The sequence below is a fragment of the Drosophila miranda genome, assembly GCF_003369915.1.
Source record: "Drosophila miranda strain MSH22 chromosome Y unlocalized genomic scaffold, D.miranda_PacBio2.1 Contig_Y2_pilon, whole genome shotgun sequence".
In the NCBI taxonomy this organism is placed as follows: Eukaryota; Metazoa; Arthropoda; class Insecta; order Diptera; family Drosophilidae; genus Drosophila; species Drosophila miranda.
This window is the reverse complement of record NW_022881614.1, coordinates 22,874,939-22,892,260: the sequence shown is the minus strand read 5'-3', so window position 1 is coordinate 22,892,260 and position 17,322 is coordinate 22,874,939. Positions and strand designations below refer to the sequence as shown.

The 17,322-nt window shown below is 36.9% G+C and overlaps 1 protein-coding gene and 1 long non-coding RNA gene across 2 annotated transcripts; one reads left to right on the top strand and one right to left on the bottom strand.

Moving 5' to 3' along the window:
• Positions 1-25: 25 nt before the first annotated feature.
• On the top strand, positions 26-9,449 carry LOC117192514. Its single transcript, XR_004474358.1, has 3 exons — positions 26-308; positions 7,733-7,734; positions 9,439-9,449. It is a non-coding gene; the product is annotated as an uncharacterized LOC117192514 (long non-coding RNA).
• On the bottom strand, positions 4,556-6,370 carry LOC117192491. The gene is made up of 2 exons (XM_033397195.1): positions 5,055-6,370; positions 4,556-4,984 (listed from the first exon to the last, which is right to left on the bottom strand). The coding sequence occupies exons 1-2, from the start codon at positions 6,135-6,137 to the stop codon at positions 4,955-4,957; spliced, it is 1,113 nt and encodes a 370-aa protein (XP_033253086.1). The 5' UTR covers positions 6,138-6,370; the 3' UTR covers positions 4,556-4,954.
• Positions 9,450-17,322: the final 7,873 nt, after the last annotated feature.

Below are 17,322 nucleotides of genomic sequence, written 5' to 3'. Positions count from 1 at the left end.
TATCACAAAAAAATGAAAACATTATTCTGGTTGATCCTGCCAGTAGTTACATGCTTGTCTCAAAGATTAAGCCATGCATGTCTAAGTACACACGAATTAAAAGTGAAATCGCAAAAGGCTCATTATATCAGTTATGGTTCCTTAGATCGTTAACAGTTACTTGGATAACTGTGGTAATTCTAGAGCTAATACATGCAATTAAAACACGGACCTTAAGGGACGTGTGCTTTTATTAGGATAAAACCAAGCGATCGCAAGATCGTTATATTGGTTGAACTCTAGATAACATGCAGATCGTATGGTCTTGTGTGGTATGCACATAATGTCTAGTGGTGGATTATCGGCAAATTAATAAAAAAAACTTCTAGCTGATAAATATCCATTACCTAGAATAGAAGAAATATTATATCAATTAGGAAGGGCGAAATATTTTTCGTGTCTAGACCTTATGTCTGGATTCCATCAAATAGAACTAGAAAACAAATCTAGAAATATAACATCATTTTCTACGAGCACTGGCTCATATCGCTTCACGCGATTACCCTATGGTCTAAAAGTAGCCCCAAATTCATTTATGAGAATGATGCAACTTGCTTTTTCTGGTCTAGAACCATCGCAAGCATTTCTTTACATGGACGATTTATTTGTTATAGGCTGTTCTGAACAGCATATGTTCAAAAACCTTACGAGTATATTTGAATTTTGTAGAAAACACAACCTTAAATTAAACCCAGAGAAATGTTCATTCTTTATGCACGAAGTAACATTCCTCGGCCATAAATGTACAGACCATGTCATCCTTCCGGATGATAAAAAATAGGATGTTATTAAAAACTATCCAACTCCAACAGACGCAGATAGTGCACGACGTTTCGTCGCCTTTTGTAACTATTACAGAAGATTCATTAATAATTTCGCACAATACTCACGCAATTTGACAAGATTGTGCAAGAAAAATGTCCAATTCCAATGGACTAAAGAATGTGAAGAATCATTTAATTATCTAAAGAAAGCATTAACGAAGCCAACATTATTGCAATATCCTGATTTTAGCAAAGAATTTTGCATAACCACAGATGCAAGTAAATATTGTAGGCCGTCTAACCCGGGAATTGTAGTGACCAATATCGGTGCGTGAGTGAACTGTATAGGTATAAAAACACAAACCCGGTGATTTAATGTAACTCTTTTTTATTAGCTGCGCGTCCGTCTCTCACAATCGCCATTTACAAAGTGCACTCACTCTCTTCTCGATGTTTCTTATCCGATATCTCCCTATTGGTATTTCCCACCGAGTGTATCGATGGTGCGGTAAATACCAATGCGCGCTGTATGCTATTTTAAATACTAGTTGAATGCCTCCCTAATTATTACCTTGCTACAATTCGGCCATCCTGACCGGAGTGCTCCTGAACTCCTTACATTTAATTTAGTTTCTAGATAGGTTGATTTATTACAGTTGGGTGTGGTTTACTCTTAATATTCTAAGTTTACGTGTTACAATCATTTTCTTCATTTTGATTCCCTGTGACATTTGCATTATTACCATTTTCAATCCACGGCTTCATATTTGCCACCGCCCAAACTCCTTTATACGGGATCCTTGATTGTTGAAACCCCTCTACATCTTCTAGCAAATACCTATCATTTTTTAACACCTTTGATATCTTATAAGGTCCTTTGAACTTCGGGATAAGCTTTTTAGACACCCCTGTATGAGTGTCGAAATTTCTCACCATAACTAGATCATTATCTACGTACACGTGTGGCTCCCTTCGCTTTGAATTTGTTGCTTGTTTGTTATAAGACTGTATTTTTTCCTGATGAGTGCCTGCTACTGCTCTAATCTTTTCTATATCCCTTGTTGCCCGCTGTTCGGTTAGTTCGTCTAGATGATCTTTTAGTAAATCTGAAACCTTTCCTTTTTGTACGACCCCAAACAACATTCTGCTCGGGTGTTCATTAATTGTTCTTTGAATTGTGTTGTTCATCGCGTGTTCTACTGTTTCCACTACCATATCCCAATGTAATCCTTTTTCCGGGTCAACAAGCTTTGCAATCATGGGTCCCAAACTTCTGTTCACCCTTTCTACCTGCCCGTTGGCCTGTGGCGACCCTGTTGCTATCTTTACGTGTTTAACATTGCTCTGTTCTAAGAATTCTTCAAACTCTTTTGACGTGAAACAGCTTCCTCTGTCTGACACAATGCATCTGGGTCTACTGTAAGCTCGGAAATAATCTTTCATTGCAATTACTGCTTCCTTTGTGCTAGTGGTTTTGGTCGTATAAAGTCTTACGAATTTGGTGAACGCGTCTATTACTACTAAAACATGTTTGTTGGCCCTGCCTTTGTCGACTGGCCCGAAATGGTCGATATGTACTACCTCGAATGGTCCTGACCCTTTTGGTATGTTGTGTAAAAACCCTTCCTCTTTTCCGTGTTTTGCTGAGTACGCTATGCATTTTAGACAGTTTTCAATGTGTCGCTTGGCTTTATACCTTACGTTTGAGATCCAGTAGCTTTTCGATATAGCGTCGGTCATCTTGTCTATACCGACGTGCCCTAGTTCATCGTGGTACTTATAGAGTACGTGGCCTTCCATTTCCTCGGGTACGCAGAATAGGATAGTATTGTTATCTTTTTTCCTGTATATTATTCCGTTTCTCATCTCATAATGTTTGTGTTCTGATTTCTGTAACGTTTCTCTCAGCTCCATCAGTTTGTTATCTCTGTTTTGGCATATAATTAAATTTTCTTCAAAGGTGTTTGTGTCTACCGTGAGTATCTGAACGGCTCTGCTTAGCGCATCTACGTGTTGCATTCTACTTCCTGACCTGTGTTCTAACTTGTAGTCATAATTTTGTAACTCTAACGCCCAGCGGGCAATGCGTGGATTGAGTTCTTTTTTGTTTAGAGTCATAGTTAGCGCGTTGCAGTCTGTCACTATTTTGAAGGGTATGCCTTGCACGTATACTCTAAACCGTTGTAGTGCATAAATTATCGCTAGTGTCTCCAGTTCAAAGCTGTGGTATTTTGCTTCGGTAATTGTTGTCCGCTTGGAGAAATAAAACACCGGGTGCATTCTGCCATCACCCTTCTTCTGCATTAGAATTGACCCGAAACCTAACGAACTTGCATCGCAATGTAATTCTGTCGGATCTCTGGGATTGTAAAGTGCCAAGATCGGTGCTTCCAACAAATTACTTTTGAGTTGTTCGAAACATTCTAGTTCTACGATACCGAATTCAAACTTCCTGTCTTTTTTGACCAAATCATAAAGGGGCTTAGCTTTCGTAGAAAAATCTTTTACGAACCGTCTAAAGTAAGAACATAACCCTAAGAAACTCTGCACTTCGTTCGTTTTCGTGGGGACTGGGAACCCTTTTACTGCCTGTAATCCCTTCGTATCTGGTTTAATTCCGTTACCCGATATGGAATAGCCCAGGTACTTAACTTCTGACTGTAAGAATTCGCATTTATCAATCCTTAATTCAAGTTTATTCTCTACCAATCGTCTCATCACTTCTTGTAAAATTTCCATGTGACTATCACTATCTTTTGTTGCTACCATAATATCGTCCATGTATATTATAACTTTGTCTTCCTTTACCATATCTGCAAAAATGTTGTTTGTGAATCTTTGAAACACCGCCGATGCATTTCGTAACCCGAACGGCATCCTCAACCATTCGTATTGTCCCATGGGGGTCGTGAACGATGTGTATTTAACTGAATCTTTATGCATAAATACGTGGAAGTATCCATTCTTCAGGTCTAACTTGGTGAAAAGTCTTTTCCCTGACAGTTTATCTAGTAGGTCGTCTATCAGAGGTGTTGGGTAATTGTCCTTTATCATACCTTTATTAAGTGTGCGATAATCGACGCACAGTCTCAACTCTCCCGAATTCTTTTTTACCAGTACTATAGGCGAAACGTATTCTGACTCACTGGTTCTGATGTAACCTTTTTCTGTGTATTCGTCTATCATTTTCTGTACTTGGGCTTTTTCGCTATACGACAGTCTTCTAGGTGGGCAATGAAACGGTTTTTCGTGTTCGAAATTCAACTTCATTTCCCACTTGGTTTGTGGTAAGTTTGGTCTTTCTGCGTTTACATACGCTGTCCTAAACATGTATTTAAGTCGTCCTGCGAGTTCTTGGCTACAATCTGTCCCTACTTTCAACTCCCAGTCGTTTTCTTTGTCTGGATACTGGCTTGGTAGTTCGTTGAAATTGGTTTTTACGCTCTCGCAGGTATCGCTGTCTTCCAGACACTCAACCATTGCAGAACACTCATTTTCTACCTTGCCTCCACTTTCTACTTCATGCTTATTCTCTTTATCACCCTCATCTTTAACTTCACATTCATATTCTCCTAAACACTCATTCTCTATTTTCCACTCATTTTTTTCTAAACACTCATTTTCTCCTAAACACTCATTTTCTTCTAAACACTCATTTTCTCCTAAACACTCATTTTCTTCTAAACACTCATTTTTTTCTAAACACTCATTTTCTCCTAAACACTCATTTTTTTCTAAACACTCATTTTTTGTTTCACACTCGTTTTTTGTCTCACTCTCCTTCTCCTTGCAAATGTCACTTACAATTTTAAATTTGCATAAATTCATAAAATCCCTACCTAACACAGCCTCATAGCCCATCGACTCGTCTGCCACTACTAGTAATTCAAAGTTGATTCGATTTTTGTTAATAATTACAAAACTGGGTATTTTACCAAAGATGTTAAGTTTGCTATTATTTAGTCCAACATAAGCGTAATCCGCATTTTTATTCAAAATAAATTCAATTTCTCTGTTTTTCTTGTCTTTGTTAAACTTATATAAACTTAAATCATCTTCTTTGATTTCGTTCGAACTTAATCGTGAGCGCTCTTCCACTTTATTTAGGTTATTTTCCGACTGGTGCTCTAGACACGATAACTTCATAAAACTTATTGGGCTCCCTGAGTCGATGAGGCAATTTAAGGACAAGCATTTGTTATTGTAATTGCTAATGTATATATTAAATTTGTATATATAATCGTTATGTACCTTGTACTTCTTTTCGTCACAGTGTGACACCTGGTGACTCATGCTGCCGCATCCGTAGCACGCTCCTCTTTCGCGCTTGGGCTTGCGGCACTCCCCTGCCACGTGGCCCAAAGAGTTGCAGTTGTAGCAGCGAATGGGTGTTGGCGAGGCTCCAGTGTTTGCCCCTTCAGTTGAACCGTACTTCTTTGGCAGCATGATCTTCTCGAACGCCTTGAGTAGTTGATATGGAGCGCCAAAGCACTGCATGTGGGCTTGCCTACGCAGGCCTACATCTGGGATACCTTCGATGACTCCGTCAATAAACTCCTCGTCGTCAATGACTATGCGGGATGCCAGCGACACTTTGGCGTTGAAGTACATCGAGAACTCCTCGCCACGTGCCCATGAACGGGACTCGAACTTGCGACGGAGCAACAGTTTGCTTTCCTTGTGATGGCAAGTGTCTTCCATGACGTTCAACAATTGATCGATTGGCAGCGACATGTGCTCCGGACTCGAATGCAGCCACACCAATGCTTTGTCCTTAAGCTTCGACATTAGCAGCATTAGTAGCTTCTCATCCTTCAGTTTGTTCACTTTTGCGACGGCCTTAAACTGCGCGATCCAAGTTGTGACGTCATCGTTGTTTCCAGAAATGTTGCCATGATATGTTGGCAACATGTCTTTGGCGGCATTTAGCAACATGACGCCAGCGTCATTGCTGGCGGCTGGTGTTGTGTTCTCTCCTCTCCCTTCCTTCTCCCTCTCGCTCTGCAGCTTCAGCAGCTCGATTTGCAGTTTTAACATTTCAACCTCTGCTCGATATTCGCCATGGTTGTTGTTGTGCCCAGGCGCTTGCGGTGCTTTTTCGTTCTTCTCTTTGCGTTCGCTCTTCGTCGAGTCTTGATCTGCGGCCGCCTCATCTTCCCTCTCGTTCTCGCATGTTTCGGCTGCCGGTGGTCCCTGTCCCCGCAGCTCTACTGGTATTTCGTTAAGTCTCGCTGCCATGGCAGCTTTGCTTCCACCTTTTGGTAGATTGAGGGACTCCAGCCATTCGCGCAGCTGGGCGGCCGAGAACTCCTCCGTGCCGACCAAGTCCGACATGTTTTTTTTTCAGCGATGGCGTCTTCGACGGACGAGATAATAAAAATTTTCGCTATTTTTCACTGGCGGCGATTGATCGTATCCCACTTCTGAAATTGTAGGCCGTCTAACCCGGGAATTGTAGTGACCAATATCGGTGCGTGAGTGAACTGTATAGGTATAAAAACACAAACCCGGTGATTTAATGTAACTCTTTTTTATTAGCTGCGCGTCCGTCTCTCACAATCGCCATTTACAAAGTGCACTCACTCTCTTCTCGATGTTTCTTATCCGATATCTCCCTATTGGTATTTCCCACCGAGTGTATCGATGGTGCGGTAAATACCAATGCGCGCTGTATGCTATTTTAAATACTAGTTGAATGCCTCACTAATTATTACCTTGCTACAATATGCATGTGGAGCAGTACTGTCACAGGAATTCCACGGTACGCAACTACGAATTGCATACGCATCAAGATCCTTCACACAGGGAGAAAGCAATAAATCGTCTACCGAACAAGAGTTAGCAGCAATACACTGGGCAATAAAACACTTCAGACCCTATATCTATGGAAGGCATTTCTTAGTAAAAACAGATCATAGACCACTAGTATATTTATTTTCAATAAAGAATCTTACTTCAAAGCTGACAAGAATGAGACTAGACTTAGAAGAGTATCAATTTACAGTTGAATACCTCAAGGGGAAGGATAATCACGATGCAGATGCATTATCTCGCATAAACGTAAAAGATTTAACTGAAATAAACAGAAATATATTGATGGTACAAACAAGATCATTAAAAAAAAAGGAAAACAACTGCGCAGATGAAAAAATTAAAATGCATGAAAAAATATATGAGCCAAATGTCTACGAAGTCGTTAGCAATAGCGACGTAAAGAAATTTGTAAAAATAAAAATGAATAATTTCAAGTGTTTACTCAAAAGAAAAAACCAAATCATTTCACAAATTTCAGCTAAAGATTTATATTCTAATGAAAAATTCGATTTAGATCAATTTTTTCAGAAACTTATTTCAGAAGCCGGGATAAACAAAATCATTAACTTACAAATGCCACCAAGTGAACAAATTTTCGAATATGTCACTTTAAATGAATTTAAAAATAAGGGCAATAAAAATTTACATAATATACGAATAGCGCTATTACAAAAGGTGACACAAGTAGACAAAAATGACGAAAGTCAAATTAATGCAATCCTGTTAAAATATCACAACGATACAATAAAATGAGGCCATACAGGGATTACGCGTACCCTATTAAAAATAAAGAAATTATACCATTGGCCCAAAATGACACAAACTATTAAAAAATATGTAAAAACGTGTTTAGACTGCCAAAGAGCTAAGACTACAACACATACAAAAGCCCTAATGATTATAACAAACACCCCAAACACAGCTTTTGACACTGTTTTAATAGATACTAGATGGTCCTACCATTACCTCGAACAGAGAATGGTAACTATTACTCAATAACTATAATATGCGATCTCAAAAAGTATCTAGTTGCAATACCAATACAAGACAAAAGCGCAAAAACAGTAGCTAAAGCAATATTTGAATTGTTTATACTAAAGTACGGTCCTATGAAGACGTTCATAACAGACATGGGTACAGAGTATAACAATTCACTTATTAATGACAACAGCACACCACCATCAAACTTTAGGAACAGTACGAATACATTCGTTCTTATCTCTCAATTGAGAAAGATGATTGGGACGAATGGTTGAACTATTTCACATATTGTTTTAATACTACTCCATCAACAGTACACGACTACTGTCCGTATGAACTTATTTATGGCAGATTACCTAGACAGTTCACGGAATTTAATACTTCAACGAAGATAGATCCTATAATAGATGATTATGCAAAAGAGTTTAAATTTAAATTACAGTTAGCGTATAACAGAGAAATATCAATGATAGAAATAGAAAAACAAAAACGTAAAATAGAATATGATAAAAAAGTTAATGACTTAAAGTTAGAAGTAGGAGATTTAGTATTACTCAAAAACGACTCGGGTCCTAAATTAGATAATCAGTACTTAGGACCCTATGAAGTAATAAAAATAGAAGAAAGAAACAATATCATAATAGACGTAAACAACAAGAAACCACAGACAGTTAATAAAAATAGGCTAAAGTTATTCAAAAAAAAAAAAAAACAACAAAAAAAACAAAAAAAATATTAAAAATATATAAACACCAATATAGTGACATATCCATAATTCCCCACATTCCATACACATTATGTTTATGTACAATTCATCCACCCCATCCACACAAGTAACAGGACCCCACTCAAGAATCAATAACTGTTTCTTCCCATACTCCAAGCTAGGGCCCCCCATAATATAAACAATGGACCACATTGTTTCATCAACATTAGAATCACGCCACTCTCGAGAAATCGATTCTTTAGAATCACGCCACTCATGAGGACCAATCAAAGCTAGACATAAAACCAAGGAGTATCACATTCCTAGCTCCGTCATGTAATGCAACACCGATCGCCAGCAGTGGATGCCTTTCATCAAAGCCGACGCATCCCCAAATATCGATCCAGGCACGTTCGCCACCGACACGAAGATGCAGCCGAGGAAAGCAACGCCCGAAGCCAGAGTCGGGAGTTCCAAGAGAAGGGCTCATGGAAACTAGCCAGCAGCAGAGAGATCAGTTCCGTTTGAGACAAGCAGACGTAAAGTTAAGTCGGGGAATTCAACCAATCTTGTGACATAAAGAAATTAAGTACTAAAAATAAAATCTTTTTTAAAAACTAAATTTCGAGTTGCGGATATTTAACTGGCGCAGTCGGTAGGATTTCGTTTAAAATTAACTCCTATATTTCGGTAATGGTCAGCTTGTGTAATTTCTAATTACTGTGATCACGTAATCCGGAATCGTTAATAAAATTGTGAAATCCGCCAAAGAACCTATGTGTTACGAGCACATACGATTTGCAAAACTAAAATTAAGTGAACTGAAGTAAGCGGAGATAGTGATCCACCAAGAACAGTGAAACACTAAATACAAAATCAAAAAACTTACAAGTGAACCAAAATAAAGTTAAAAACTACTGAAAACAAAACAAAACCCAATCAACACCAACAACATGGCGTTACCACCACTATCATTGAGCGAAATCCACTTGAACCAGGCACTGCTGTCGATCAGACAAATACCTGCCTATGACTGTTCATCTGGACAGCTAAGCTCATTTATCAAACGAATCGAATATGTATGCGAATTATATCCAACTGAAGATCTTCGCCAACAAAGGATCCTATTTGGAGCGACCGAGATCCAACTGTCAGGAGAGGCACAACGCAAATCGCAAATGATACAACCCAACACGTGGCTCGAACTGAAGACGGCGCTGATCAACGAGTTCAAAAATCACACACCATATGAAGAACTCTTACGACAACTATACACCACCAGATTCAACGGCAGTCTTCGTAAGTTTATAGAAGAATTAGAGATAAAAGCATTATTAATAAACAATAAGCTAAACTTAGAAAACATACCAGAAAATAATGTCATTTATAAAAACGCTTTGAGCAACACAATTAAAGATGTTGTTCAGGCCAGCCGTAAACAATTTCCGCGCACTGTGCCAACTCCGTGCGCCCCGGTCCCAACTCGCTCTCGCGCGCTCGAGGGGCGCTCGGATCCACAATCCACGATCCACACGGCGCTCACGGCAGAAAAAGCACCATAAGGCATAGAGTTAAGCAGTTACGATTTCACCCCCGCTTCAGACGGCCGATCTACCGCGCGACCGTCCAACCAAATACACACATAATTATATATATACCACTAAACATAACGGTTTTCAATTCTTATGACGGCTACCGCAATTGCGGTGTGGGAGAGTTAAGCTTCGATCCGCCCCACTACAAACATTGGTCCTTCGAGCCGGATCTTCGCCTTCCCCATAAGGAGAAGCTCACCCCAGCCAGCATCGGCGGATCGCTCCAAGTTCAAGATAAGTAATCTTCGATTGTGCCTAACAACAGTGCAGTGATTTTGTGCGAGTTTTCCATCCCAGTCCGAGTTCCCGTGGCATATGTACATGCATGTGTATGTATTTATTTCTCGCTCTAGCTCAAAATTAAACCATACTTCGTTCTGCCAACGGTTGTGGCTTCCTACTTCTCCAAAAGTTTAATTTGATCCAAGCTAACTCCTGCGTTCAGCTTCCGATCCAGTGTAAATAATATTCTTACCTCTCCAGCTACCAGCTGAGCTTTCGTTGCTAACATACATACATACATACATGTATGTACACATCGCAACGCAATCCAAGCGGCTGGCAACAAACATAAAGGCATATTCTTGCAATTATTTTTGTGGTTTATTCCGTGCATGCTCAACGTTCCATAGTTTGTCGGTTTTATAAGGAAATAAAATAACAAATCACTGCGCCTCCTTATATAACTAATTATACTACCAACAAAATAACGATCCATACATACTGCACATACATATGTAAATTAAAAAACTGCGGTAGCGGATTGTGTTTTTAAAAAGTTTTTATTTTACTTCTAACTTCACTGATATAGATTTAAGTAGAGGGTCACAAAGGATTCCGGACAAAGGGTTTGCGCGATCTTAATTTTTAGCTCGACTTTGCGGTGTCGCTTCTGGATCAAGACTGACTTGAACTTTCTGATCTTTGCATCGTTGATCCCTTTCGGGAATAGTTTTTCTATAAACATTTCAATTGATTTCGCCATCCCGAGTATTGGATTTCGTCATCCAAAGAGAGAACTGTAAAATGCCTAAAGTGCAGGATCTGCAGAAAGCCGGGAGTGAGATTGTTTATGAGAAGCCGGGTGTGGGCAAACATTGGTTTTCCATTTAGGCGAGTGTCAAAGATTGGGATTGCGGCGGGAGCCCTTGAGATTGTACATCTTAGAAATCAATTAGGCGGAGGCCAAGATTGAAATTGTTTTCGTTTTGGAAAGCCAAAGATTGTTTACAACTCGTATAAGAGCTCAATAGAATTGGGTACGTTACCTCCCCCATTCTTAAATGTTTCGTCCGATACATTTTGAAGTTCTGATAGAGCTCTTATTTCTTCTGACAGGATTTGAATGTTGCTTTCCACTATTTCTTCTGACGGTATTCTTATTGATTTAATAAGTACAAATTTGGTTAATTTATAGCCGAAGTAAAATAACATTATCAATATCAAAATTATTAAGAATAATGTTGTTAATGGTAAGGCCGTATTACCTAATGTTATAAGCGGATTTAAAATATTAACACTATCAAAAGAAAATTGCTTATCATTCGATTGTATATAATCAACTAATTCAAAATCGCTATATCTATGATGCGATATATATCTTAGAATTTTACCCTTATCATTTATGTGGGTTATATTATTTATTACAATTGTGTTGTTGAATATAAGGAGATACGATCCTAACAAAGTAGTATTGTCTACGATATTTTTGCCTGAAACTAATATGGCACCATCCTGAATGATGTCTATTTCTTTGTTTTTTTTCCCTTTTTTTAGTGCAGTTGTCTTTAAAGCCATTAAGTAAATTGGTGAAACAGGTCTTCTTTAAATTTATTTGTGCGTAATTGTTAAAAGTTTCACTTTTAAAATTATTCATTAAATAGTATTTCTCCTTACATTCACAAACTTTTTCACTTATAACTAACATTCCATCATTTTGTGAGATGGCTCTTGCATGGTAAAAACTTGCAAATATCTTTAATTTGAGGATATTTTATGTAAATGATTATTAAATCAGCATTTCGAATTATTTTAACCGTTGCAATGTCCAGCAGATCAGACAGTTCAACAGGATGTTTTTCATGCTTATAAATGTCCTCTATTTCGTTTATATTTAAAATTTTTGTATTGAAAATGTTTACTTTTAAGAGGGTTATGGTATCAACTAAATTTAGTAGGTCAAAAGTTATTAATTTTAAACGACGCTTTCTCAGTATCGTTTCTTCATTGAAGATGAAATTTTTTAATGAATTTGATAGCAATTCAATTTCTTTTGAAAAAATTTGGAATTTATTACAAATTGTTTATTATTATTTTCAGTTAATTCATTTACTTTATTTTGTATTTTCAAAAAGTCGTCATGAAAATATTTAATATTTGATGTTATCTTTATGTATAATTCTGTTTCTATTGTTGATTATAATTTTATTCGGTCGATTTTCCTTAACTACCTGCTTTTTGTATCGGGATTGAAGTTTATTTCTTTCCCGAATTTCTTTTCATAAACTATTTCTCCTATTTTATAATCTTTTTCTCTTCTATCTTTGTTATGTAGCTTAAGCATTTTGGTCTGAGCTTCCTTAAGTAATATTGGATTATGCTTGTGTTCTATTTTGTTATACAATATGTCATATGGCATTTGATTGGTCGTTGAATGTATCGTCAGGTTATATTTCAGTGCCGCCCTTATTATTATTTCTGAATAATCTGTTAGATTTAGTTCATCCTTGATGCACCGCGCTATTTCTGTTAGTGTGGAATGTACCCTTTCTACCTGACCATTTGAGGTGCTGTGTCTGGGATCAGCATAATAAATAGTTAAGTTACTTCTTTGTATGAATGATCTAAATTGTGCTGAAGTAAAGCTTGGTTCGTTGTCAGTCATTAAAGATGTTGCTAACGGAAAGTGTTGCAAAATTTCCATTACCTTATTTTCAATGTTTAATTTACTTTTAATTTCCTTGACCATCAAGTGAATGTTAGGTTTTGGGCATAGTATATGTCTAAGTGTAATTGATCTCCTTCTTTTGCTGGAATGGAGCTTCCCCAATTGGAATTTTTACAGGGTGTCTGTGATATTTGTTTTTGTTACAGATCTCACAATTTTTTATATATTCTTTTAATTTTTTGTGCAGGTTTGGCCAATAATACAGCTTAGTTATTTGTTTGTAAATTTCGTCTAGTCCTCTATGGCTCTGCAATGTGTTTCTTCTATAATTATAGCTTTATCTTCTGAATTTACTACATCTTGGAGGAACTTTTCGTGAAGAGAAATTTATTTATGAAGTTTTCCTTTAGCTTATTTTGGATAAGGTATAAATCTTCTAAAGTGCAGTGTATTCCTGTGGTTAAGTGAGGCTGAATAAATTCTTTTAAAAATGATTAACAGATTGTCTACCGTATCAAATTCAATAATATGTCGGGAATTTTCATAAACTCTTACTAACTCATGAACTGTGAATCTCCCTTGCGCTAATAGTAGCTGCTGTTTAAATTGGTTTAGAGGCTTGCTAGTCTCTTGAATGACGTTTTCAAAACTACTCTCTGCTGAATGCTGAGTATTTATGTCTGATTCTGATTCTGTCTGGTCGACATCACTATCTGTCATATGATTTATTTTAATCCGAGATAAAGCGTCCGCTACTACGTTAGTTGAGCCTGGCTTATAAATGATTTTTGGTGTGAAACTTTCTATGAAGTAATACCAACGTTTCATTTCAACATTTGGATTTTTTTTGCGACATTGCAAAGGACAAAGGTTGGTGATCTGTATGTATTTTCAATTCCACTCACTCCGTATAAATAATTTCGCAAATTTTTTAATGCCCATACAATAGCTAATAATTCCTTTTTATTAGTAGCATATAATTGCTCGGTTTTACTTAAAGTTTTAGAAATAAATGTTATGGGATTCCCATCTTGCGACAAAACTGCACCTATTGCTATGTCCGATGCATCTGTGTTAATGTGCATTTTTTATTGTAATCTGGTTGTACTAATTCAATATGTGCTATTAAACTGTCCTTTAAATTATTAAATGCTCCATTGCTGGTTCATCCAGCTGTATTAATGTTTTCTTGGATGCCCTTCGTGAAACTTTCCCATTTACTCCATTCAGATATTTTGTTAATGGTTTGGCAATTGTAGCATAATTTCGGACAAATTTTCTGTAATACCCTGTTAGTCCTAAGAAGCTACGTAGCTCTCTGATATTTTTAGGAATTGGATAGTTTTGTATTGTGGAAATTTTGTCTGGATCTGTTTTAATGATATTTGGGAAACAATGTATCCCAGAAATTTTGTTTCCAATTGAAAGAATTTAGACTTCTCTAGGGAAATTTTCATATTAGAGTTTTGCAATATCTGTATTATATGAATAAGATCTTTATAATGTTGTTCTATAGTTTTTGAAAATATTATTATATCGTCCATATAGACGTGACAAGTTTTCCCAACTTGTTCTCTAAGTATATCGTCCATTGCCCTTTGGAAAATTCTGGGAGCGTTCGTCAATCCATAGGCATTCTTAGAAATTCATATTTGCCGTTATTTATGGAAAAAGATGTTTTTTCAATATCTGATTCCCTCATTAAAATCTGATAGAAACCTGACTCTAAATCAATGGCCGAGAAATACTTTGCCTTACCTAAATTGGCAAGGATTACTGAAGGATCTTGCATAGGTATCTATCCGGTATGGTGTTTTCATTAAGTTTCTTAAAGTCTATTACTAATCTATGTTTAGGAGTTCCGTCCTCATTTACTCCCTTCTTTGGTACTACTATTACCGGTGAATTATATGGCTTTTACTAGGTCTGATTATACTTCATCTAACATTTTACTTATTTCGTTATTAACGAAATCGTTAACCGAATAAGCGTATGGATACTGCTTGCCATATACCGGTCTATCATGTTTAGTGTTAATCTCTCCTTTTATATCCGTTCTGAACGGTAACTGTAAATTTATATTGGCATGGTCTTCTTCGATATAGATACCATTTTCTCTCTGAGATTTTCTAAATTGTCCTCTTTGTAGGTTATTGTGTTAAACAATTTCATTATTTTCAATTCAGAATTGCATATTTTTAATGTCGGATATTTTGACGGCGCGTTCAGGATTTTTGCATCCCAAACTTTTAAATTGTTCATTGTCGGATAATTCAACGACGGCGTGTTCAGGATTCTTTAATCCCAAAACTATTCGAACTTTTAGTGTCCGATGATTCAACGACGGCGTGCTCAGGGATATTTTAATCCCAAACTATTAAAACTTTGGATGTCGGATAATTCAACGACGGCGGGTTTCAGGATATTTTGAATCCCAAACTATTGACGGATAATTCTTCGTCGGCGTGCTCAGGATTTTTTTGATCCCAAGCTATATAAACTTCCTTCTACCTTTACTGAATCACTTTTCATTTCTTTTTCTTCTTCAAAATATTTTTTTATTATATATTCGTTCAACGGAAGGATGGTTTTTCCTTCTATAAAGGTTAATTTGTTTAAAGAAAGGACCTCGTCATATATTAGTTTCTCCTCATTGTCTTTATAACTTAAAGTCCCCTTTCCTGTATCAATAACAGCTCCGATTTTCTTTAATAGGTTAAATCCTATTAGTAAATCTGCCTCCATTCCATCTATTTCAATAAAACACTTGTTTTTGTGTTGAAAATAGTTATATTATGGAAATATTTAATTATTGAAAACCCATTCACTGTAGCAACTTTCTTATAAATTGATAATTCTTTTTTATTTTCGTAAATTCCCTTTTTTATATAACAGGAAGTTGCTCCCGTATCTATCAAAACTTTTAATTCTCTGTTTATTTTTTTATCTACTCTTTTTAAGTAGGGCAGACCTACTTCGGGGGCTGATCTAAAAAATGGTCCTCCTCAATGTTATTTATCCGCATTGCTTTATTAGCCGGTTGTTCCGACATTTCGTTTGGCTTTCGTTTCTGCGCCTGATTTTTCGTTAGACTGATTATTCGGTACTACGTTTGCCCTAAAATGCTGAGCTTGGTTATAATTGTTATTATTTCTCCTATAATAACCGTTAGTATTCTCCCGATAATTTCTATTATTATTATTTCCCCTGAATTGATTGCTGTTCTGTCGGTTCTTGATTTGTATCCGATTCGTCTACATCCATTGGTTCTGGGGCCTGATTTTGTTGTCTATTACCCAAGAAATAGGGTTGTCCCCATGACATGTTATTCCTCTGAAGATCCCTTTTTTGGTCGAATGGTGAACTATTAGTCCTTGGTTGTCGTTGGTTGAATCTTAATGATATTGTAGTTATTATTCCCTGAATTTCTGGGGCCACTGAATTGGTAGGCAAATTGGGCCCGAATGTTATTTGATTGCAATTCCTGTACTTTGCCAAGGCATTCGGTAAATCTGGGGGATTCAATGAAAATAGGATTTCTGCAATGCCGCCGTTTAGGCCAGTGACAAAAATGCGTAAGGCATTGTCTCTAATTTTCTTATTTGATTCTTTTCGTGATTTCACTGTCCTTTCCGTGAGTCATTATTGTCTTATTTATTAACAAGGTCATTTTCTTGTTAACCTCGTTATAGAAAATCTATTATTGAAAGGTTCCCTTGTCGGAAGAACGCTTAACTCCTGTTCTATTATGTAAATTGGTCTCTTGTCACTGTAAACAAAGTCAAGTCGTGAAAGTTATGGCATCAAAATTTAAAACTGTCCCGTGGTTGGTCAGTGCGTCATGTGCTGGTCCTGTTATTTTGTTTCTCAAAATTGTTAAGGCAATATAATATTGCTTACTTCCTTTCTTATATAACTTCACTGCAGTTTCTGCAGCTTCCCTCCATCCTACGTATTGGTTTAATCCACCATTGAAAATTGGTAGGGATTCTATTACCTTTAATGTGGTGTCATCTTTTATTGTCTCGTCTATTGCTTCTGCCTGATAATCTGATACCTGATCGGATTTAGTTTCTATTTGTTGTTTTAAATTTACAATTTGCTCCTGTACTTGTGAAATTTGAAGTGCTATCAATGTTTGACCAGATCTGCAGTGAGATCGGTCCTTGTTTGTGAGTTAATCATTTTTAGTTTTTCAAAATCTAAAGTTAGTTGATCCACCTTAAATTTTTCCTATATGTTTGTTTTTATAATCTAATATAACCTAATTGAACTATATATTTATTAATACAACTTTTGCTCACGGACTATCCGGTAGGGGTCGTCCTTCTTAGTTTGGCTGACAGATCTTCGAACGGGTCTTCCTTCTTGATTTGGCTGACAGGTCTCGAACGGGTTCTTCCTTCTTAAATTCTTTGTTTAAACTGGGTCTTCTGGGTCTTCCTTCTTTTGGTTTAGCTGATAGTTTCACTTTCTTTGTGTTTTGGTTTGGTTGGTTTGTTTAAAAACTTTGGTTTTTTTTGTATTTTTGAATTG

Excerpts from the sequence above, each read along its gene's own strand:
- LOC117192491 (XM_033397195.1), bottom strand. The coding sequence starts at position 6,137 with ATGTCGGACTTGGTCGGCACGGAGGAGTTCTCGGCCGCCCAGCTGCGC. Across the intron at positions 4,985-5,054 it reads GTGACGAAAAGAAGTACAAG|ATTGCCTCATCGACTCAGGG; the intron begins GTACATAACGAT and ends GCTTGTCCTTAA.